This window comes from Melopsittacus undulatus, chromosome 14 (genome assembly GCF_012275295.1).
Source record: "Melopsittacus undulatus isolate bMelUnd1 chromosome 14, bMelUnd1.mat.Z, whole genome shotgun sequence".
NCBI lineage: Eukaryota > Metazoa > Chordata > Aves > Psittaciformes > Psittaculidae > Melopsittacus > Melopsittacus undulatus.
In genome coordinates, this window is record NC_047540.1 from 5,459,292 (window position 1) to 5,481,537 (window position 22,246).

The 22,246-nt window shown below is 61.2% G+C and overlaps 4 protein-coding genes across 7 annotated transcripts; 1 reads left to right on the plus strand and 3 right to left on the minus strand.

Moving 5' to 3' along the window:
- Positions 1-34: 34 nt before the first annotated feature.
- Positions 35-1,116, plus strand: SMIM12 (small integral membrane protein 12). The gene has a single exon (XM_034069287.1). The coding sequence runs from the start codon at positions 120-122 to the stop codon at positions 396-398; it is 279 nt and encodes a 92-aa protein (XP_033925178.1). The 5' UTR covers positions 35-119; the 3' UTR covers positions 399-1,116.
- Positions 1,117-6,350: 5,234 nt separating this feature from the next.
- On the minus strand, positions 6,351-9,126 carry GJA4 (gap junction protein alpha 4). The gene is made up of 2 exons (XM_034069416.1): positions 8,873-9,126; positions 6,351-8,057 (listed from the first exon to the last, which is right to left on the minus strand). Exon 2 carries the CDS (start codon positions 8,031-8,033, stop codon positions 7,002-7,004), a length of 1,032 nt encoding a protein of 343 aa, XP_033925307.1. The 5' UTR covers positions 8,034-8,057; positions 8,873-9,126; the 3' UTR covers positions 6,351-7,001.
- A 1,010-nt stretch (positions 9,127-10,136) lies between these two features.
- On the minus strand, positions 10,137-14,625 carry LOC101869912 (gap junction beta-3 protein). 3 transcript variants are annotated; one of them, XM_034069380.1, is made up of 4 exons: positions 14,288-14,623; positions 13,357-13,485; positions 10,879-11,666; positions 10,137-10,662 (listed from the first exon to the last, which is right to left on the minus strand). In XM_034069380.1, exons 3-4 carry the CDS (start codon positions 11,634-11,636, stop codon positions 10,647-10,649), a joined length of 774 nt encoding a protein of 257 aa, XP_033925271.1. In that variant the 5' UTR covers positions 11,637-11,666; positions 13,357-13,485; positions 14,288-14,623; the 3' UTR covers positions 10,137-10,646. The 3 variants fall into 3 exon arrangements, with proteins under 3 accessions (XP_033925271.1, XP_033925269.1, XP_033925270.1); XM_034069378.1 differs by lacking the exon at positions 10,137-10,662 and having other exon boundaries at positions 10,815-11,666; positions 14,288-14,625; XM_034069379.1 differs by lacking the exons at positions 10,137-10,662; positions 14,288-14,623 and adding an exon at positions 13,694-14,130 and having other exon boundaries at positions 10,815-11,666.
- A 3,901-nt stretch (positions 14,626-18,526) lies between these two features.
- On the minus strand, positions 18,527-21,274 carry LOC101872603 (gap junction beta-5 protein). 2 transcript variants are annotated; one of them, XM_031043255.2, is made up of 2 exons: positions 20,893-21,274; positions 18,527-19,843 (listed from the first exon to the last, which is right to left on the minus strand). In XM_031043255.2, exon 2 carries the CDS (start codon positions 19,817-19,819, stop codon positions 19,004-19,006), a length of 816 nt encoding a protein of 271 aa, XP_030899115.2. In that variant the 5' UTR covers positions 19,820-19,843; positions 20,893-21,274; the 3' UTR covers positions 18,527-19,003. The 2 variants fall into 2 exon arrangements, with proteins under 2 accessions (XP_030899115.2, XP_033925318.1); XM_034069427.1 differs by lacking the exon at positions 20,893-21,274 and adding an exon at positions 20,064-20,116.
- Between the last annotated feature and the right edge of the window lie 972 nt (positions 21,275-22,246).

Sequence of the window (22,246 nt, forward strand, 5' to 3'; positions counted from 1 at the left end):
GCGGCCGGGCCGAGGTGAGCGGGGCTGCGGCTGCGGGAGCCCCGCGGGGCCCGAGCCCCTGCGGGTGGGTGCTGCGGAGCCGGCGCTGCCCGCACGCTGCGTGTCCCCCCCCCGGTGCCATGTGGTCCGTGCTGTGGGCGGCCGTGCGCTCCAAGGCGCACTACATCACCTTCCCTGTGGCCTTCGTGGTGGGGCTGGTGGGGCAGCAGCTGGAGCGGCTGCTCCGGGGGGAGCCGCCGGCCGCGGCCCACGACGAGCGGAGCATCGCGGAGCAGCGGGAGGAGCGCAAGCTGCGGGAGAGCGCGGGGCAGGACCTGACCGCGGTGCTGAGCCTCAAGGACAAGATGGAGTTCGCCCCCCGCGCCGTGCTCAACAGGAACCGGCCCGAGAAGAGCTGAGGCGGGGGGGCGGCCGCACCGGAGCTCCGGAGCCGGAGGGCTGTGTGCTGAGGCTGCACCGGAGCCGGAGGGCTGTGTGCTGAGGCCGCACCGGAGCCCCGGAGCCGGAGGGCTGTGTCCCACAGCACCGGGCTGGGGCTCCCCCGTCACCCGCACGGCCTCCACACGGCCCTGGCCTGCCCCGTGCACTGCGCCCCTTGCTGCTCTGACCCCCGCAGCCCTCCGGAGGGTCGGGGTTTGGCCTCCAGCACAGCTCCCAGGCCTCCTGTGGGGCAGGAGCCGTGCTCTGGAGGTGGAGCCTGCTGCAGCTCATCCCCAGCCCCTGGAGCACAGAACTGGGCCTGGTTCCTCCCACATCTCTCTAGGTTTGGGTTCTCCCATTGTGTGAGGAGAGAAGAAACAAGGTCCTGAGGGGCACGGGGCTGGGGTCAGGCTTCGGGAGGACCTGCTGCCCTGCTTACAGCTCTGCCATGGCTCTGTGCAGCCCCAACCACAGCACCGCACTACCGCATCACACACCAGGAGCCTGAGCAGCAATGGACACCTCCAGGGAACCCCTCTCTGCATCATCCCCAGGCTTCAGAGTGAGGAAGGAGGCACAGGGCAGGTGGAAGTCCTGGCCCTGCTGCTGTGGTGGAGCTTTGGGCTGGTGTGTAAAGAACAGGGACATCTCTGCCCTGTATGGAAACAGCCAGAATAAACTTCTGTCTGTCCTTGGGCCTCTGTGTGTTCTGCACCAGCCCTGACCCCAGCCCTGGCTCATGCTGTGCTTCTGCTCCCTGTGTTTTCAACCCCTTCTACCCTGGCAGCAATGCCCTGAGGGACACTGACCTCGGGGCCTGGCAGTGGGGTGGCAGGAGGGGAAAGCACCGAGACCCCAGCCCGTGCTGTGGCTGTTCCTCCTTCCAGCTCCCCAGCCTCATCATCTGCTTCCCCTCAGCTCCTTACCTAGACAAGAAGGGCTGGGTGATGGCCCAGGGGACAGGGGATCCCATTGGGCTGGGTTGTGTGCGCTGGTTATCTTTGGCTCTGTGTGGTTATCCTGGGCTCTGTGTGGTTATCCTGGGCTGTGTGCTGGTTATCCTGGGCTGTGTGTGGTTATCCTGGGCTCTCTGTGGTTATCACTACCTCCTGCCTTGTTTTTCCCCTGGTGCCTGCACTTGGCCTCACTCTGCCCTGGCCCTGCCTTCCCCCCACAGGGACAATAAATCTGCCGTGCCTGGTGCGAAGCCCTGAGGTCAGGTTTGGTGTTTCCGTGCCTGGTGTGAAGCCTTGGGGTCAGGTTTGGTGTTTCCCACCGCTCCGTGCTGCTTCCTCCTGCTTCCTCAGCCCTGCTGACATCTCCATGCCGGTGCTGTCCTCACCTCCAGCCCTGCTGTCCTCAGCTGGATCGCTGCCCTCCGGCCGGGCCCAGTGCCCAGCACCACCAGGAAGCCTCTGCTGTCACAGCACGTGGGGCTGGGGACAGCACCAAGGCTGTCCCAGCTCTGCCCCACTGCTGCCTCCTGCACTAGGGCTCACAGCACCTCTTGTGCCACCACCATGGTCCCCCTGCCCTTGGCCTCTTGCTTCCCCAGCCTGGTTGAGGGTTCCCTATTGTGCTCTGGGGTGGGAATGGTCGAGTCCCTTCCCCCGAGCTGGGACCAGCTCGGAAACGTCTTCTGCAATGCCTTTGTTCCCTGCGCCGGAGCGGCTCCCTCGGCTGTTTATAGCCCATTGATCTGCCTGTTCCCAGGCCTGGCCAGGCACAATCGGGCTTTGTCGGGGCCTCGCTGCCCCATTTCCTCCCCTGGGCCCACACGGTGTGGGTCAGGGGGGCTGCTCCTTGCAGTGCCATTGGGAAGGGCTGAGTCCTGATGCGGCTGCATGGGCACCGGTGGCATCTCATGGGGCAGCCTCTGCCCTGTTCCCAGCACTGCTGCCTTGCTGGTCCCGCTGCCTTTCCCACTGGTTTCCATGTGTCTCCCGTCCATCCCTGCAGCAGACGCTGGCTGTGGAGTCCCTGCTTCCCAGAGACCAGTCGCCTTTCTCCTAAGGCCTTGGTGCCGTAAACCCACCCTTCCTCCCATTGAATCCCAACAATGTGCTGCCTGGGAAGCGCCGGCTGGACAAGAATAGGAGCCGGCGAGTGCTCAGGGCTGGGGTGAGCAGCACAGAGGATCATGAAGAGTGAGAGGAAGCTTTGTTGAATGAACTGCACACAGCCCCTTGAGTGCAAGTCCTTGGCCTGGTCCTGCCCTTTGTAATCCAGCTGTTCCCAGCATGGCACAGCTGGTGCTGCAGTGGGACTGCATTGTCCCCAGGCCTGTGTTCTGTGGGAGAGCATCCTCCGAGGGCTGGTCCAGCTTCTGGGGCCGGCTGCATTGTGCCATAGAGCAGGGATGGAATCTGGTGGCCATGCCCCAGGCTCAGGAGCAGCAAGCTGGCTCTAGTTCTTGTCATGGCCCTGCTGCATTGCTGCAGCATCCAGGCTGAGCCTCTGCCCTTCCTGGTGCAGGGTCTGCTCCTGGGGCTCCATCACAAGCAGCTTGGGAGAGGTGGTGGTTTCCAAGGCAGGATGGGGCAAACTGGGGCTGTGCAGGGGTGAGCTGTGCCCCAGCTCGTTGGGGTCAGCCCAGGGGACGGGGACGGCTGCTGTGCAGGCAGGAGCAGTGGGAGCTGCTTGGCACGGCTCAGTGGTGTCCGGTCAGGGATGCACCAGTTGCATGGGCTGGGAGCTCAGAGCCAGCAAGGCCTGGAGTGATGTTGCTCTGGGAGGGCTCTGGGGCCTGAGGGCCTCACGCTCCCATGTCCCATCCTGGAGCAGTGCAGTCACCCTGGAGCACCCAGGACATGCAGGGAGCCAGTGTCCAGGGACATGGAGGGTGCTCACCCCAGCTCCACTGGAGCACAAACGATGCATCCCCTGCAGCCTCTGGGGACATCTGCTCCCTCCCATCCCAAAGCTGAGGCTGTTTTCCCAGGCTCTAGTTCTGCCCTTTCCTTTCCCAGCCTCCACGTCTCGCTCATCCCTCCCTTTGCCTGTGCTCCTGCCCTGCCTGATGGCTCCGTTCTGCAGCCAGCAGAGCCCTGAAGTGCTGTGGGAGAGGAGCAGCTTTGCTGTGCACTGGAACACATCCCTGGGTCCTGGCTGGGGACAGCCACAGTGGGACATGGCCCCTTCCCACTTGGCATCACCTCTCTCAGCCACAGCTCAAGGCTGACTCCCCATCCCCATCTCCTCATTGCTTTCAGGCCACATCACCCTCCAACACCAGGGAAAGCGGCTGCAGCAGCTCCTGCTCTCGCAGTGCTGCAGTGGGACGATGCCCTGGCAGGGGCCGTTCCCAGCCCACGGTGGGCAGTGGGTGCCAGGCACCACGGTCCCCTTGTTTCGGCACAAGGAAGCGGCTGGAGGGGAGCGACAATGTCAGGATGTGGGAAGTCATGGGGCTATTGAGCGCGTTTCCTCCCCCCGGTTCTCACACGGGGCCACATTCATTGTCTGCTGTGCCCGCGCGTGGAGGGCTAAATATAACCTGGGCCCAGGGAGGAAGGGAGCTCGGTGGGGTTTGCTCTGTGCTGTTGGCAGCAGTGCTGACAAGGGCAGGATTGTACCTGGTTTGGTGTCTCCTCAATGGTGGGTGCTGCTGACACAGGGTGCTGGGGCTCTGGGGTCTGTGCCCAGCTCAGGAGGATGCTCCTGCCCAAGCACCCTGAGGGGCTGCAGGAAATGGGGTGCTGGGAAGCTGTGGCAGAGCCCTGGGTGTGCATGGGGGTCCAGCACTGGGTGTGTGGGATGGATGTGGCGTGGCCCTGGCTGGCATCCCCCTGCCCAGCCCTGTGCCCTTCCTCCTCTCTCAGATGCAGCTTTGCTCCCGCTGTGGCTCTTCCCATGGCACTTGGATTGAGGCACTTGCTGCTTTCTGTACACTGGGAGAGCTTAAATATAAACCCTTGGTGCTCAGGCAGCGCCTTGGGCAGAGCCTTGCTGTGGGTTCTGGCCCCCAGACCATGTCAAGGCAGGGGGAGCCCAGCATGGACTGGGTCTCTGGGTCCAGAGCTGGGTCTCGGGGTGCCCATGGGGAGCCCCTCACTGCAGCGCCCAGGCTGCCCATGCTGTCCCAGGGCTCAGCATCCATCACAGTTCATGGCCCCGCACTGGGATAGCGAGTGTCATTCCCAGGAAAGGACCGGCGGAGCCTGTTTACTCAGGATGGAGCTGGGAGCTGTGAGAAAGGCCGAGCCTGTCCCTGTCCGGCCGCCGCTATCTGTTCCCAGGCTGTGCCAAAGCCCTGCCTGCGCCCTTATCAGCAGCAAACTTCTATTTGCCTAAGGGCCGCCTGCCTTTGGGGGGGCTGCTGCCACCACCAGCCCCACTGCAGCCCCTGCCCGGCCCCCCCGCAGGTGAGACCCTCACTGTTGTTGTTGGCCTGTGCCACGGGCACCGGGTCAGCGCAGCCGCCTTGTCACAACACGGGAACAATAGCGGGGCTCGGAGCCGTGTTTGCCGGCGCCGGGCACCGCGGCCAAGCGGAGGAGCTCTCGTCCCTCGTTGTTTTCCAGCTTTCCGAGCGTGATGCTCCCCCGGTGCCAACACAAATATCAGCCCCGGAGAGCGGAGCGGAGGGGGGAGCCCACGGCCCGGCTGCGCCGTTACCTTTCACACGGGCATTTCCTCCTGCCTGAGGATGGGGGGCTGCTCCCCCAGAGCTGCTGCTCTGCTGGTGCCTGGGGAGCACGGGGCTGCTCCCCCAGAGCTGCTGCTCTGCTGGTGCCTGGGGAGCACGGGGCTGCTCCCCCAGAGCTGCTGCTCTGCTGGTGCCTGGGGTGCACGGGGCTGCGGCCCCTCTTGCTTTGGGGAACCCCCCCAGGCAACAGGAACAGGGTCCCGCAGAGGGATCTGCCCCAGCATCAGAGGGGAGGGCTGTGCGTGCACCCCAGCACCCCTCAGGGGCTGTCACCCCCCTCATCCCCAGCAGGGAGAGGAGCCAAAGGCAGGCTCAGCACCAGGGGTGCCTCCCTCTGCACTTCCTTCAGCAGCTGATGGCAGCGATATTACCCCTATCGTCACCCATATTTCATTCTCTCCAGGGTATTTTTAGGCCGTCCCACCCTTGCTGAAGGGGCCCTTGGCAGAAAGCAGGCTCTGCCCTGGGCTGGCTTGGCCAGAGAACCTAAACAACAGCCCCAGCCACATTGTGTGCATTTATCTGTGGCTCATTTCCACCTATTATGCAGCCACAAGCGGCTCCACTGGGTTTATCTGCAGCAGAGCTGGGGCAGGGTGAGAGGGGCTGAGCTCTGCTTTGGGTCACCAGGAGCCCGATGGCCCCAGACAGACCCTGGGCTGCTGCTGGGCTGGAGGGGACAGGATGCTATAGCAGTGAGGGTTGTGCTTGCAGTGGGTGCATAGCATTGGCAGTACAACTTCCCTTCACCCATCCCCATCCCTCATCCCCAAACCCTTACCCATCATCCCAGAGGCAGCTGCAGGAAGCAGTCACATCCCACATCACTTCTGTTCATTCATCCAGCTTTATTCAACAAGGTACAGCACTGAGTCTGCCAGGAGGGAAGGAACAGCACAGAGGGCAGTGCCCGCATCCCACCCTCATGCCTGGGTCACGCAGGACCTTCCCCTTTCACAGCACTGGTGGGATGCAGAGTCAGAGGCAATGCTCATGTGGCAGCAGTTGGTTCTTCCATCCCTCCCCAGCACCTCAGTCCACAGCAGGAGACAACCAGTGCAAAGCAGTAAAACCAGTAACACCAAACCAGTAGTTATGAGGCTCATTCCCCCCCCATAAAACCCCCATGGGCTCAGGGGCACATAGCCAGGCTGGACACAGCTCCCCAAGCCCCTGCACAACTGCTCCTTTAAGGCAGAAAACTCCATGCTCAGGCCAGCAGGTTAAAAATAACTTAAGACACACGCATCCCATGGGAAAGGATCCCGGGACAGGAGGCGCGGGGGGGGGGGGAATTGTGCTCCCAGGGCACCAGAGTGGTGACCCTGCAGCCATCGGGATCACTGCAGAGCCCTGCTGCTGGCTTAACCCACCATGTCCCAGCAAACCCTGGTCAGGAGCCACTGGTCCCACCTCCAGGGTGACAGGAAGGGGCTGGTGGCCAGGACCCCTCAGGCAGCGCTGCCCCGGCCCTGCCAGGCTCCAAGCAGAGGCTGGGGTCAAGCAGCTTCCCACGGCCACACGCTTGGGGATCTCCAGAAGGCCCCAGGGTCCGGTCAAGCCACGGCTCCTAAAGGGCAGCATCCTCCGGCCATGGCCCCGGGGACAGCCTGTTCCCAGCCGCCTGGCTCCAGGGATTTCTCCCTTTCCCACGGATGGGACATGGTGTCCCAGGGAACTCTGTGTGGTTTCCTTCCTTGCAGGGTCTAGTGGGGAAAACAGGAGGGAGCAGAGGCTCCGCTCCAGGGCAGTGCTCAGCCCCAAGCCTGAGCATCAAGTCCCATAGCAGGCAGGTCAGTGTGGGCACAGCCACCGAGGGGCCTGGCTGCCACACAGCACCAGGCAGGAGGCAGCTGCCTGCCCATGGCCAGCACCTTCAAGGCACAGGGGGCCAAGGAACGTCCCCCCCTGGCCAGCCAGGGCCAGCCTGGCTCTAGACATACTGCTTCTTAGAGGCTGAGCTCCCGGGCCGGCTGCACAGCTTCTCCTCTGGGATGGGGGCATCGGCAGCCCTGGGGGCATAGGGGTCTGGCAGGGATCTGCTGTTGCTGCCCAGTGCCAGGTTCTCCTCGTTGTGGATGTTGGCCCAGTTCTGCTGGTTGGAGAGCTCGTGGAAGGCCTGGAAGGACGGCGTGTGGCTCTCGGCCATGGGCAGGAAGGGGTAGTGCTTGTGTGGGCACGCACCTGAGACCATGTCAGGGGCAAAGGCGTCCCGGCTTGGGATGGCTGGGTCCGACACCTTCTTGATGTTGCTGAGCAGGTTCTTGCAGCAGAGGTGGAAGAGCTCCAGGAGGTTCAGGATTAAGGAGATGAGGCCCATGACCAGCATGAAGATGATGAAGATGCTCTTCTCGGTAGGGCGGGAGATGAAGCAGTCCACCTGATGTGGGCAGGGGTCCCTCTTGCACACATAGCGGGGCACCATGGAGAAGCCGTACAGGTACCACTGACCAACAAGGAAACCAGCCTCAAAGATGCTCTTGCAGATCACACTGATGATGTACGTCCACATCAGTGCCCCTCGGATCTTGAGCCTCCCATCCTCTGACACGTAGATCTTGGACATCTTCTTCTCTATGGCTGCCAGTGCCTGCTCGATCTTCGGGTCCTTGCTGTGGACAGCCCGGAGCTCACTCTCCTGCTGCTTCAGCTTCTCCTCCTTCCGTGAGAGATAGACAACGTGGCCCAGGTAAACCAGGGTTGGGGTGCTGACAAAGAGGAACTGGAGCACCCAGTAGCGGATGTGGGAGATGGGGAAGGCTTTGTCATAGCAGACATTGGTGCAGCCGGGCTGCTTGGTGTTGCACACGAAATCCGACTGCTCGTCCCCCCACACAGACTCCCCAGCCAAGCCCAGGATGAGGATGCGGAAGATGAAGAGCACAGTGAGCCAGATCTTCCCGATCACAGTCGAGTGCTCCTGGACTTGGTCCAGCAGTTTCTCCAGGAAACCCCAGTCACCCATCTCCTATGGAGCCTCGTGCCTCTGCTGATGGAGAGGGGAGAGGAGCCAAGTCAATGCTCTGTTTCCATGCTGGAGAGCACAGACAGAGCCACCTAAATCCCATGCTTTCTCAGGACACTGCTCTGCACAGGGGCTCAGCAAACCCACAGGGGAACATCCCACCCCAGAGGGATGGAGCCTGGCTCAGGAGTGCTCCTCCTGCACCCCACAGCCCAATAGGGAAACACGGGGCTGGGGGACAAGAGGCAGCACAGGGACTTACCTCCTCCAGCAGCACCCAACTCACAGCACTGGTGGTTTGTGGCTCCCACAGGATACCCCACAGCAAAGGGCTCATTGCCTTTTGGTTTGGGGCTGCCCCAGGTGCCCACAACACCCAGAGAGGGGGCACAGCAGGGGCAGATTTGCCTCTCTTACAGCTCAGCTTTACCAAAGAGCAGAAAGCAGGGGGGGTGCAGGAGGGGAACTGCAAACCCGGGGCTACAGCAGCCCCCCAGTGCCTAGTCAGGGCTCACCCCAAACTGAAGGGTCAGTCCCTACGCAGCTCCCTTTCCATGGGGCGAGGACACCCCCGCCCCAGAGCACTCCCCCTTGCCCAGGGCCCCCCTAAGAGCACACTCACCGCACAGACCCGCTGCTGCTCCGGAGCCCCTCAGTCTCCCCCGTGCTGCAGCGAGCCCAGCCCGGCTGAGGGAGGTGGGAAGCGGCCGCAGCCCTGGCTCCTAATTAACCCCTGCCAATTAAGCAGGCAGAGGTGCCAGCTGCACCGTTAAAGGGCTACCCCAGGCACAGCGTTCCCGAGCGGTGCCCCGAGGGGGTCCCCGGTACCCTGCACTCACCTCCGTGCTCCGGGCACGTCCCGCCTGGCTCGGGCCGCGCTGGGGTGTGCGGGGCGGCTCTGGCCGTGCGGGACCGGGGGAGCCGGGGGAGGAGCGCGGGCAGGAAGCAAGGGGCCGGGGCTCAGCGCTGGGCCGCAGGTGTGCGGGGCCGCCCCGTCCACTGCCCCCGGGGGGCGGCCCCATGGGCCGGCTCCGCGGAGCTCCGGCTCCCGGCACAGCGGGGACCGTCGGGGCCGAAGCCGGTGGGGTCGGTGGGGACCCCCCGTGCTCCGGAGCGCTCTGCCCCGGCTGCGGCTCCGCAGCGCTCATCGGGACGGGGCCCCCGGCGCTGCACGGAGCCTGAGCGGTGACCCTGGGGGTGCAGTGGGACGACCCCGCGGTGCTCCGCTCGCTGCCCGCTGCGGCAGCGGGGCCGTGCGGCGCGACGGGCGCTGGGTGGTGCTGGAGCCCCACCGGAGCCCCGCATTGCCCAGCTCTGGAGCGGGGCAGCGAGGGGACAAGCGCTGCTGCTCGGTCCACAGGCTTCAGTCCTGCTGGCTTCCTATGTAAGCCCACACTCGGTGTCCTGCAGAGCTGCAGAGGGCTTGGCACGGGCCGTGGGGACCTTGGATGTGGGATATTAGAACCAGAAAACTACGCCAGCCTGGACACACAAGCGGGAGTTTCCATCTCTCCCACGCCAGGATGTGGCATTTCCTCCTCAGACAGTGTCAGGGCTGGAACAGTGTCCTAATACTTAATAGCAAATAATTGCCACCCTTCAGGAATGCTCATGTGCTGCTCCATGACACCAGGGTGCTGCAGAATCCAGCCATCCCACTGGGAATGCCGCTTCCCCTCTGCCATCCCTGGGCTGTGGCTGCCCCAGTGGCATGGCCCCTCTTGGTGCCTGTGCTCAGTGATGCTCTGTGCCCCATTAGGGAAACACGGCTGACTGGGCATCAGCAGACCCTGCTGCTTAAGGAGAGATTAAATGGAAAGCATTGCTATTTATTGTAGTATTCATCAAGGTTTAGTAAATAATTGATGCTGATCCCGCCTTGATTTCCTTGGGGACCAGTATGCGGTTCTGGGTGAATTGGAGTTTAATGACGCGTGACAAGCCGGGAGGAGGCAGCGATGGACACTGAGCACACTGGTGCCAGGGCTCAACCCACACTGCGGGTGGGAGGGGGGGGGCAGCTGTGGTCTCCTGGGGAACCTCTGCAAATCCATTTCTTCTGCCCTCACCAGTCCCCCCAGTTAACAGTGATCAAAGCAGATCCCAGTGTCCACAGACAACACATTTATTGGCCTTTTGGATCCATAGCTCATGCTATGTGTGACATCTGTCCAAGGTGAGGGGGATGCAAAGGCACTGAGGGAAGCAGCAGAGCCAGCGAGGGCATCTGGGTAGGACACCAGCACGGTGCCTGCATGAGCAAAGGGGCCTGGTGTCCTGCCCCAGTACTGGCCAACTGGGCAAATGGAGCCAACCAAGCCCTGCTCCTCCGTGACTCCTTTGGCGCATGAAGAGGGCTCTGGCCACGGCGCTGAGCTCAGCATCTCTTTAGGTCACTGCTGTCATGTCCAAGCCCATGGCACCACTGTGAGCAGCCAGCCCAGCTCCAGGGCTGCCCTCGCCTTACCTGCGTCTGCTCAGCCGCACAGGGGCCTCTCATGGGGGACTTCAGCCATTGGGTTCAGTCGTTTCTTGCACCTTGAGGGTTCAGGGACTCGGAGGCTTGAAAAGCATCTGGGCCACGGGGAGGCGAGGCCGCTGGGATGGGCTTGCTCACAGCTCCTCTCCTCTGTGGGAAGAACAGACACCCTCAGGCATGCCCACAGGCAGCCAGCACCAACCTCCCTGTGCCCATAGTCCCAGACAGGAGCTTCCCCATGGATGTGTCCCTTACAGCCATTGAGGTCCTGCCATCCCTGCACACTGCTCCCTGCCTCCTGCCCTCCCAGCAGCCCATCAGACAGCAGTGATGCTGGGAGCTGAGGCTTGCAGGGTGGTCACAAACCTCGTCTGGGACTTGTTGTCCTTATCCTCGTTCTTGAGGTGGCACCGGCACGTGGAGGCCTTGCTGTAGCTGACCGAGCGCTTGGTGGACTTCTTCCACCGCCGCGCACGCCGCACAACCCGCTTGAAGATGAGGTAGAAGATCTCACAGACGGTGAGGACGATGCAGATGGAGGAAGCCCCGACCATGAAGTAAGTGAAGACTCTCTTCTCGGTCGGCCGAGCGATGTAGCAGTCTACAATGTTGGGGCAGGGGTCCACGTTGGAGCACTTGACCAGCCGGGGCAAGTCGAAGCTGTCCCACATCTTGTGGAGGAGGTAGAGGAACAGGATCTCTATGATGAGCTTGAAGAAGAGGCTGAGCAGGTATGTCCACCACAGCCCCCCGTGCTTCTTGCCCGTGTTGCTGTAGAGCTTGGGGCAGTCCTCCCCGTTCTTCTCCCGGTTCTTCTTCTCGCGGTCCTCCCTGTAGGCCACGTGCATGATGACCAGGAGGGAAGGACAAGTGACGAAGATGAGCTGCAGGGCCCAGAGGCGGATGTGGGAGATGGGGAAGAAGTGGTCATAGCAGACGTTGGTGCAGCCGGGCTGCCGCGTGTTGCAGTCAAAGTCCTTCTGCTCGTCCCCCCACACGCGCTCGGCAGCCACCACATACACCAGCACCCGGAAAACGAAGACCACGGAGAGCCAGATGCGGCCGAAGGCTGTGGAATACTTGTTGACCCCACTGAGCAGCGCCTGCAGCGTCTTCCAGTCCATGGTGGTGGATGGAGACCGGAGTCACCCGACCTGGAGAAACCGCAGCAGAAGCAGTGGGTGAAGAGCAATGGGGGCACCTCGTTGTTTGCTATGCTTTGTTCTGCCCTCCCCCGGGTTCTGAACTGGGTTTGGGATGTGGGGACAATCCCACCTGCAGACACTCCTCTGGTGAGGGAGGTGACTCAGCCTCTCCACTTCCGTCTGACGGAGCCTTTGCCGTAAGGGATGAGCCACGCAGCCAAATGCCTGTCACCAAATCCAGCCTGACTGCGTGTGATGGTGTAAGCTGGCAGCGTGCTCCACTGGAGCAGGCCAGGGTCAACAGGGAGAGGCTGTGCCCGGGCAGCAGAGGGGGGAGCTTGGCATGTCAGCAAAGCAAAGGTCTGTGTGCACACCAGGTTCCTTGGGGCAGGGAGCAAGGGGACCCTACAGCACATTTCCATCCCCAACCGTGTCTTCCGTCTCCCCCACTGCCTGCAGGCGCGTGTGCTGGTGCCCACCAGGATGGACCCCAGTGCCTTGCCAGCCCCTTCAGCTTCCCAGCACTGAGGCACAGGGTCAGTGGTTGCTTCATGCTCCCTTTCCATGGTGGGAAGGATGGGGGGCAGCGGGAGCCCCCTGGAAACCCACCCTGGCAGGGGCAGGGCTGAGCTGGCTGCCCATGGGTGCAGCACCAGAGCAGCAACACACCCCAGTACACTCCCCTGCACACGTGGCACCAGGACACTGTGGGGATGGATGCGGCACCTTATGGACATCCCATGGGATCCCAGCTGGTCCCAGCCTTCCCTGAGCCTCAGTGTCTCCATGGGTAAAATGGGTCAAACCAGCCACCATGCTTTGCTAATGCCAGAGCCGAAGGGGCAGCGGCTGCTGCAGAGCTGGGATGCAGGGAGACACCGGGACCGGTGTTTGCTGCCGCAGGTGATGCCCGAGGCAGCCGTGCATGGCTGAGAGTGGGGCTGCTGAAAGCGAGAGTCCATGTGTGTCACCAGCACCTCCCTGCCCTGGCAGCACTGCCAGGGGCCCCAGGGCCCTGCACCGGCCAAACCAGCTCCACAGCTCCTGGGGCTGCCCCAGTGCGAGGCTCTAACCTGGACCTGGAGCGCTGCTGCTGCCTGCACTGATGAACCCAGTGGGTTGCAGGCAGGGCTGAGCTGGCAGCTCCTCACTGTGCTGTACAGGTGCTGCCCTGGCACAGCTTCACAGCCAGGCTGGGTCTGACCCTGCTTTTGTGGAGCTGAGCAGTGCCCACTGCCACTGACATGAGCACAGGGGGGCTGCAGGGTAGGGGTGAGGAGCAGGGCAGAGCCAGCTGAGGCCAGGGCCCGAGGGGGCACCGGGGCTGGCAAATGCTTCCAGTGGGAACATGTCCCAGATACCACCAGATCATTCAACCCCAAGCGCCAGTTCCTTCCAACCCAGGTTCTCAGGTCAAGCAGCATCGTGTGCTCACACAGAACCTGAGAACCATGGAATGGTTTGGGTTGAAGGGACCTTAAAGCTCCTCCAGCTCCAACCCCTGCCACGGGCAGGGACCCCTTCCACTGGAGCAGCTGCTCCAAGCCCCTGTGTCCAACCTGGCCTTGAGCACTGCCAGGGATGGGGCAGCCACAGCTTCTCTGGGCACCCTGTGCCAGTGCCTCAGCACCCTCACAGTACAATTCCCACCCCCAAGGAGCTGCTGTTCATTGCCCACCCGCTGGCCCCCGAGTGGTACCTGGAGGGGGCTCAGGCTCCTTCCCGGCTCACCGGGGGCTGTGTGATGGGCAGTGCCTAGCACAGGGCATGGCCGGGGGTGCAATGGCACAGGGATGATCACGTTCCTCTCGTCCGGGGAGTCCTGGTGCTGCAGGGGAGGAACAGAGCCTGAAGCACTGCCCGGAGCCGGTGGGGCTGCCCCTGCTTTCCCCTCCTCAGCCAAAAGCTGGTGCTGGTGGCTGAAGCCCAGAGTCCCTGCACAGCCCCATGGTCAATGCCCCCTCTCCAGCCAATGCCCCCATGCCCATTCCTAGTGCCACCCATGATACCCAGCACCCATCTGCCCCGGTACCCACGTGTGTGGCTCAGTCCAGCAGCAGCTCCAGCCATGGACCCACAGCAGGGCAAGAAGGTGTTGGGAGCTCCAAGCTCCCAAAGGTGTGTGCTGTGTGCCCCACGGAGCACACGGAGAGGGACAGCGCTCCCGGTGTGCTGGGCTCTGTGGGCAGCACTGGTTTGCCTCTCGGGGAGCCCAGCACCATCTCCAGCCCCCGGCGTGCCAGCCCCCTGCGTCACACTGGGTACCGGGTCCTGCCCCGCGTGGGTGCAGGGTGTGGGGCTGAAAGCACCCAGCTCCTGCCCGGGGTGCAAGAACAGCACCTTTATGGGGGCTCAGCCTTTCTCAGACCCTGGGGACAACGGTGGGAGAGAGGAGCAAGGCCTGGGGTGGCCATTCCTGCTCCTTGGGCCATGCCATCCCTCTGCATCGCCCCCCTCACCCGGGTGTGCAGCCCCAGTGAGCAATGGCCCCAGTACTGTCGGTAGGGTCCCAATGGGCACTGCAATATTGGGGCCCCCTCAGGCACAGCAGCCCCAGCCCCACCGGCACCCCGTTAACCCCACGGGATCTGTCCCCCTATACCCCCACCCTGTGAGCACCCTGGAGGTACCTGCCCAGCCGGGAAAGGGCCAGAGGGAGGTGGTTGGATCCGGGGTCGGAGTAGGGGATCTCTTTCCCGTGTGCGCTGTCTGCAGCCCTCCTGCGTGCCCAGGTTGTGTCGGTGGTGCTGAGGGTGCGGGCAGGGAAGGGTGGTTTGTTCTGTTCCTGTAACTGGGTGAGTCTGGCAAACAGCTCTGTAGAGGCTCCTGTCTGGCACATGCACATACACGTTCAGGTTGAACAATAAAGGCGGGTCAAATCCTGCAGCCAGAGCGATGGAGCTGGATTCCTCCACAGGCAGCACCAGCAGCTCCTGCCCAGGTGATGCTCAGTCCCTGCACGGGTGGCTCTGTGTGCAGCAAACCCTGGGTGAGAGCAGGGGGGCGAACCCCAGGCTCACAGCAACCCCCCGGCTGCAGTCAGCCAGCACCCGTTGCTAAGAACCCCAGATTACACAATCACAACCCACTTCACGCATTACTTTTGCCTTAGTAATAGTTTTGCAACAGCTCATCGGTATCTCCAACCCACAGCGACCTGCAGCCACCGCCCTGCTGGCACCGGGTGTCCTGGATTAGACCTCTCCCAAACCATGGCACAGAACGGGTGTCAGGTCATGGAAGCAGCGTTCCCACCCAGCAGGACCCTGCCTCCTGCCGTGTCCTCATGGAACCTGGGATGTGTCCCTGCAAGGGAGCTCCCATCCCTCTCCCCAGAGCCTCCCCCTGTGACAGCCCCATTCCATACCCCCGTGGCCCGGCCAGGAATGTGTTTCCTCTTGCCTGGTTCACCCGGCCAAGCACACGCAGGGTTTCCCCCAGTGCTGCACTGGGGTCACCCATCCCATAGGGATGTGCTCCCAGAGCCCCACCGGGTGCTCAGTGCCCTGAGAGCTTTGCTCCCCATGGACACAAGGAGCTGCTTTCCCAGCAGCTCCAGGAGGTCACATAAAGCGTGTGAGGGTTTGCTGGGTTGGGAACAGCAGCAGGGAGAGGCTGCAGCAATGGGAGCCCAAGAGACCCAAAGCAAACACTCCTGGGAATGTGGAATGCAGGGTGAGCCCGGAGGGGGGGACCCTTAACGGGAGCTCCGGAGCCAGGAGCCTCCCCTGACCCGGGTGCCTCTGCCCCGTCCTATCGGCAGCATCAGGAATCTGAGCTATGCTGCAGAGACCGGAGCAGGGATCTGGGGCTGTGGCCCTCGAGTTGAACCCAGGGGAGAGGCAGTGGCTGGTGTGCTGCCTGCAGAGCTCCCTGAGCAGCTGCAGAGGGGCTGGTGCCTCCAGCAACCCCTGCTCCCCAGCTCTGGAATCTCAGAGAGGCCATGGGGCCATGGGGAGAGAGTTCAGGTGTCTTTTGGCATGGGCAGATTTTCCCTAAGGCAGCTGGGTGGGAAATGGAAACAACTGGTGTTTTGAGGTGTTTTCTGGTGTTTTGCAGTGTTTTCTGGTGTTTTGAGGTGTTTTGTGGTGTTTTGCTGTGTTTTCTGGTGTTTTGAGGTGTTTTGTGGTGTTTTGAGGTGTTTTCTGGTGTTTTGCTGTGTTTTCTGGTGTTTTGAGGTGTTTTGTGGTGTTTTGCAGTGTTTTGCCATGTTTTGTGGTGCTGAGCAGGGGATTTGGGTGTCCCACCAAAGGGCAGGTCCCGGTGCCTCCCCCACCACCCCTCTGCTGAGTGATCCGGTGTGGGCACAGGGCAAGGTGCCAGTGTGGTTCAGCAGCTCTCAGTGCCAGGGAGCCCTCAGAGGAGCTTTGTGTCCGTGATCGGGGTCCTGCTCCAACCCGGAGGGTGACGGGTGAAAGGCTTCGGTGCTGGATGTGATCCCTAAAACATCCGGTGACTTCCTCTGGCCTGACCCATAAAGGAAAATCCCAAGGAGCAGGCGCAGCCAAACCAGCAGGAAGCCTCAGAATCTCTTTAAAAGGGTCTTAAATGGGGCACCCCTGGGAGGCAGCCACTGTCCAGGGCCGGGAGCCAGCCCAGCCTTTATGTCCAGTTCCCTGTCTGCCAGCAGCATCCCATCCATCCCACTCCAGGGCTGTGTACCCAGGGAGGAGACCTCCCCACAAGTGCTGGGTCATGGGAGCCTGGGAGCCGGCACCCTGGACACCAATCACAGTTTCTCCTGGTTCCCAGCAAAGAGGTTTTCGGCATTCCCAGCAATCAGTCGGAAGCTTTCAGGCAGGGAACAACCAAACCCCTGCTGGGAAGGATGGGCTACCCCCGACCCGTGCTGCTGCACACCTAAACTGCTCGACATCCCTGGCTGAGCTGGAATTAGGGGTGGTTTAGTTTTAAATCCTCTCTCCTCAAATTCCAGGGGCCTTCTGGGCACCCCACAAGCATTTTCCATCTGTGTAATGACACAAAGTCTGGGAAATACAGAGCTTTTACCCTGACATCCACAGCTGATTTGCTTTACCACTGACACCAATCCTGCCTCTTAACCTACTGTTGTGCATCCTCCAGCCCCACTCTTCTGCAGCACCAAGCGGGGCAACCTCAGCTCCCCTTGGTGCAGAGCACAGAAATGCATCAAAAAGAAACCAAATCCCTGTTTATCCCACTGCTGATCCCAAGCCTGGATGGTGCAAGACACCCGGAGCTTTGCGGGGTGGCTGCAATGCTCGCTCTGAGCGAGATAAAGCAGCACAACAAATGCAACCGGCTCATCAGGTCTCTCCCAGTGGGCAGCAGCTCCTGCTGCCACTTTGATGTGCAGAAGCAGGGCAGGCGGGCAGGGTGGCTGCTCTGGTCTCACCTCTGCTGCCATCAGTGCTTGCAGCTGGGGAACACCTCGGGCTTGTGCTAATTGAGGACAGCCTTGATCAAGAGCAGGCTGGAAAACAAGCAGCCCAGCCCTAGCTCTCTGGACCAGAGGCGATGGCACACAGAGAACAGCTTCTACCCTCAGATGTTGAAGGCTTTAATAAAGGAAGTTTTCATGTGGAAGTGTTCAAGGCCAGGTTGGACACAGGGGCTTGGAGCAGCTGCTCCAGTGGAAGGGGTCCCTGCCCATGGCAGGGGTTGGAGCTGGAGGAGCTTTAAGGTCCCTTCCAGCCCAAACCAGCAAGCACAGCAGTGAGAGTGGACAGAAGGAAGGTAGAGATCAGCACAGCTTCACTTGAAAAGGGATGGAAGGAATCCACCTCCATTTCATGTCTTGAACCTCACTGGTGTCAGCGTGCCCGAGAGTCCCATGCAGGCAGCAGGGATCCTTCTGGGGCTCCTCAGCCATCCCCACCTTTGTGGGGCAGTCGGTCCGGTCCCTGTCCTCCCTTCGGATGCTGCAGCCCTGCCTGCCCTCAGCATCCTCCTCCAGCACACCCAGGCTGGTTCCTTTCCCCAGGGTGGGCTGTGGGAAGGAGCCCAGCTCTGCCCCATGAGCCCTTCCAGGGGGAGCTGGTTCACTGGGTCAGGAGTGCTGCAACGGGGCAACGACCGAGAGCATCCTGGTCCAAAAGGCCATAGCGATGTCAGCCCCATCCCGCATCCTTCCCAGCAGAGACAGCAAATGCTCGTGGAAGAAAACAATAACCACCCCTTCTAAATAAAGCGAATCCAGCAACAGCTCGAGCTGCATGTTCAATGTTCATGTTACTTACGAGTGCATTTGCCATGAAATTATTGTTAATTATTCATCCCAGCTAATGCTCAGTTACCGCTGATGGCCTTAAATTGCAGCGCTGAGTCATGGCAGAACGCGACATATTACAGCAATAAACAAGATCACATTCTGCCATTTAATGTTATAGTTTAATCGATGGTTGGGGTGGTTTTCCTCTCCTTTATTCAGCTGTTTTGCTCAGGTGTTTTCCTCTGGCCAGGCAGGAAGAGCCAGCAGCCCACGACAAGCCTCACCCTGCACCACGATGGTGCCACAATGAACACGTGCTCCTTCCCCACTCAGTTAATGAGTGTTATTAATGACGATCACATCAGTCTGAAATGGTCCTGTGCTGGGGCTCGTGTAGGGTGAGGGATGGGGACAGGGGCCCTCACTGGCCCCTCTTCCCTCTCCACCACCTCTGAGCTGCTTTGAAGACTTGTGCCATGTTTCAACTGTCCCACAGCCGCAAAGGGCTCTGCCACCCATGGGTCCTCAGGGATGCTCCCACCTCTGGGTGCACCTGCCTGTGCCCAGCAGCCCGTTTGAAATGGAGAATTCACATATTCATTGTAAAGCCTGGGGTTACAGGGAGGTAATGGCAGACCCTGCCCTCTGCTCGCCTGCAGCCAGTGCCTGCTGACCGCAGCTGGGCACAAGGATGAGCTTTGGTTTGTCACTGCTGCTCCAAATCCAGCCTGGAGCTGCCTGTGGCAGCGATGCCTTTCCAGGGGTGGATGCTCTTGGATTATGATCCAAGGATTATGCCCAAGGAGCAGAAGAACTGCGCTGGTCATCACTTCTAAGGGATAGGAATTTCTATTCATTGCAAGGATACCCCCAGGACCAGCTCAACCTCTGGGTACTGCTGCCCATCACAGAGCTGCTTGTCCCTGTGGGCTCTTGGGGACTGCACATGTCCCACAGGACCTGGTTGTACCCCAAGTTCATCAGAACAACACAACGTGCCCTCCCCAGGACGGAAGGGACACAGAGCCCACGGGCAGAGCCTGAACCCAAGCTGCTGCCACCCCAGTGCTCCTGCACCAGCGGGACAGAGGAGGAGGAGGAAGAGGAAGAGAAGGGGGATGAAGGCTTCTCCTAGAGCTGCCCAAGGGATGCTCTAGGGAAGAGTCTCCTCCTCGGGCGGCTGCTCAGGGCTGGAGGCCATGTGTGGGATGGAGGCTGTGGGGGGTTTGTAGTCCACCCCATGGAAAACCTGCCCCTCCATGCCCATGGGCTCAGCGCTGGATGGGGAGCAGTCCTGGCTGTCCCCGCTGCCGGCCAGGACGCACTCGCGGCACCGCTTGCCAATGAGGTAGGTGGCCTCGATGAGGCTCAGCAAGATACAGATGCAGGTGGTGACCACCATGAAGAGGGTGAAGATGTTCTTCTCGGTGGGCCGGGAGATGAAGCAATCCACCATGTTGGGGCAAGGGGACAGCTCACACTTCACCAGCCGGGGCAGGGTGTAGTTCCTGTACAAGTGGTAGAAGATGTAGAGGAAGACGATGTCCACGCCGGCCTTGAAGACCAGGCTGAGCATGTACGTCCACCACAGCCCACCGTGCTTCTTGCCGGGGTTGGGGTACAGGCAGCGGCCGTTGTCCCCGCCGGCAGCGCGGTACCTCTGCTCCTTGGCCTCCCGGTATGCCACGTGCATGATGACGAGCAGGGATGGACAGGTCACCAGGATGAGCTGCAGGGCCCACAGGCGGATGTGGGAGACAGGGAAGAAGTGGTCGAAGCAGACGTTGGTACAGCCAGGCTGCCGCGTGTTGCAGTCAAAGTCCTTGTGGTCGTCGCTCCAGACCCGCTCGGCTGCCACCACGTAGACCAGCAGGCGGAAGATGAAGACGAGGGAGAGCCAGATGCGGCCGAAGGCTGTGGAGTACTTGTTGACCCCACTGAGGAGCCCTTCGAACAGATCCCAGTTCATGGTCCCCCGATCCTGTTAGCTAGCCTGGGCAGAGAGAGAAGACAGGTGAGAGATGGTCTCCAACATCCCTTCCAGCCCTGACCATCCTATGATACAGTGACACCAAAGAAGCAGCAAGAAGTCCCAATCAGAACACCCACGTGCCCCAAAGCACTGAGCCACACTCCTGCCTGGGTGGCCTTGGGGACCACCTCTGTCCTTTCCTTGCACATGGACACACACAGACACGTGCCCCAGCTCAGACCTGGTCTCTGCAGAGCACCATCCCCTTCTGCATGCTCACTGGTCATGGGGACCATGGCTCTCCAGTGGCAAGAGCATCCTTCACTTCATCCTTCATCCATCAGAGCTGCGGTCCATGGCTCTGCCATCCTTCAAAGGTGACCTTTGAAGGTCTGTGGTTCTGTCCTGTGCCTGCCCCATCCTTGCCTCCCCGCACAGGTATTTGTGGTGAATGCTCCTCACGTTGCCAGGCCTGGCCCCGGCACACACAAGTGGGAGCAGCTGGGGTGTGACGCACCCGGAGCCCAGCAGCTCCTCTCCCATCGCTGGAATCTGCCATCGCCTCCGCTCCTGCCCGGCAGCGCGGGAGGATCCCGGTGCCGACCTGCGCCGGGCACAGCCATGCGGGATGCACAGAACCAGGCTTCATCGGCTCAGACCCACCGCAGCCTGCACCAGGACCCAGGCAGATGAGCTGCCCCTGCCCTGCATTGTGCTGGATAAGGGCACCTCAGGCAGTGTGGGGCTGCAGCCGAGTGGGATCCCCAGGGCTGGATTTGGCATTGGCTCTCCTTAAACATTTTACCTATCAGTAAAATGAGACTCCCCCTTCCTGGCAGGGCTCCTGTGGTGAAACCATCCACTGCTCTGCACAACCCGTCCGGTGCAGCCATCGCTCCCCATTCACACAGCTCCTGTCTCACTGGTTGGCTCAGGACACACACACACAGAGCCCCATTTCTCCTTCCCCAAGCACACTCTCAGATGTGCCCATCACCGTCGGGTCAGGCTCTGCAGTGTGCACCTCCCCAGGGCTGGGGGCTGCAGCAGGGGGTGTTCATGCCACTTACCTGCGGGGTGTCCTCCGCCGAGGCCGGTGCTGCCGGTGCTTGCCCACGGCAGGATCGCATTGCCCGGTGCATGTGAGTGGTGCCAGCGCCACGTGAGTCATCCTTGGGCTCCTGCGCGAGGAGGAGATTCCCAAAGGGGAAGGGATGAGGCTCAAGGCAGATCCACACGTGTCCTGTAGCTGTAGGAACCCCAGGGTGAAGGGTCCGATCCTGCTGCATCTGTTGCCCTGCGCTGCCTGGGGTCCTTACCTGCACCCATCTGCCCTTGCTCAGACCTGCAGGGATGATGTGGCCAAAGCCTTGGGAGCCTGAGGCACTGGGAGCCACTCAGCAAACACCTCCCTTCAAAGTTCACACAAACTCTGCACCATAGCAGTGATTTACAAAGAGCCTTTATCCCTCCCCTCCTGCCGAGGGGGGTGTTGGTTATTTCACTGGAGGTTCATTAATCACTTTCCCACTGCTCCCCTCCCTGCAAGCTGGGGCAAGTCCCTTCCCCATCACTGGGCACAGGGCCCAGGAGCCAGCTCCCAGCACAGAGAACCCCCTCTCTGAGGCCTGACCCCCAGCTCTGGGGTGCAGCAGGGTCCAAGGAGTGGGTGCTGCTGTGTGGGGTGCAGGAGCTCAGGGGCAGCAGGAGGCACCTGAGGAGCACACACAGGCTCGGGCTGCAGCTCTGCTGGGTTTGGAAACCAAAGTGATGGAGAGGAACAAATCCAACCAGTGGTGCAGTAAATTAGCACTGCTTGAGGACGGCTCCGGGGGAGGGCTCTGCAGCTGGAAATCAAACAAGCCAGGGTTTAGTTAGTTATTATAACTGTCTGTGCAGTGGCTGTGCCGAGGGCTGTGTCCCCCCATGGGGACATCTGGTCCCGCAGATCCGATGTGGAGATCAGCCCTTATCTACCAGGCCTGGGGGAGGCACAAACTGAATCAACAGGGTGAGAAGGAAGAGGCAGGGCTGACACCAGCCAGTGAGAGCCCAACAGGAGCAGCTCATGGAGCATCCTCTGCCCTTGGGCTGGTGGGCACTGAGCTCCCATGGCCAAAGCTGCCATCCCACTGCTCACCCTGGCTGGGGATTGCGGTTTGGCAGAGGCAGAAGAGGGGTGCTGAAGGCTGCACTGTCCACCAGGTGAACACAGCCACCCCACAGTGCTGGGGACATGGAGGTGTATTAATGGCAGCACTTTATCTTCCAGGAACAAGCCCCATTAGTACATTTTCACTACAACATGAAATATTAATAACGCTTTGCATTTATATAGCGTCATTCATCCAGGAGTCACCAGCCAAGCTCCTGACATGAATCAAGCACCACAGCCCGCTCCGGAGGAGGCAGGTAAATAGGATT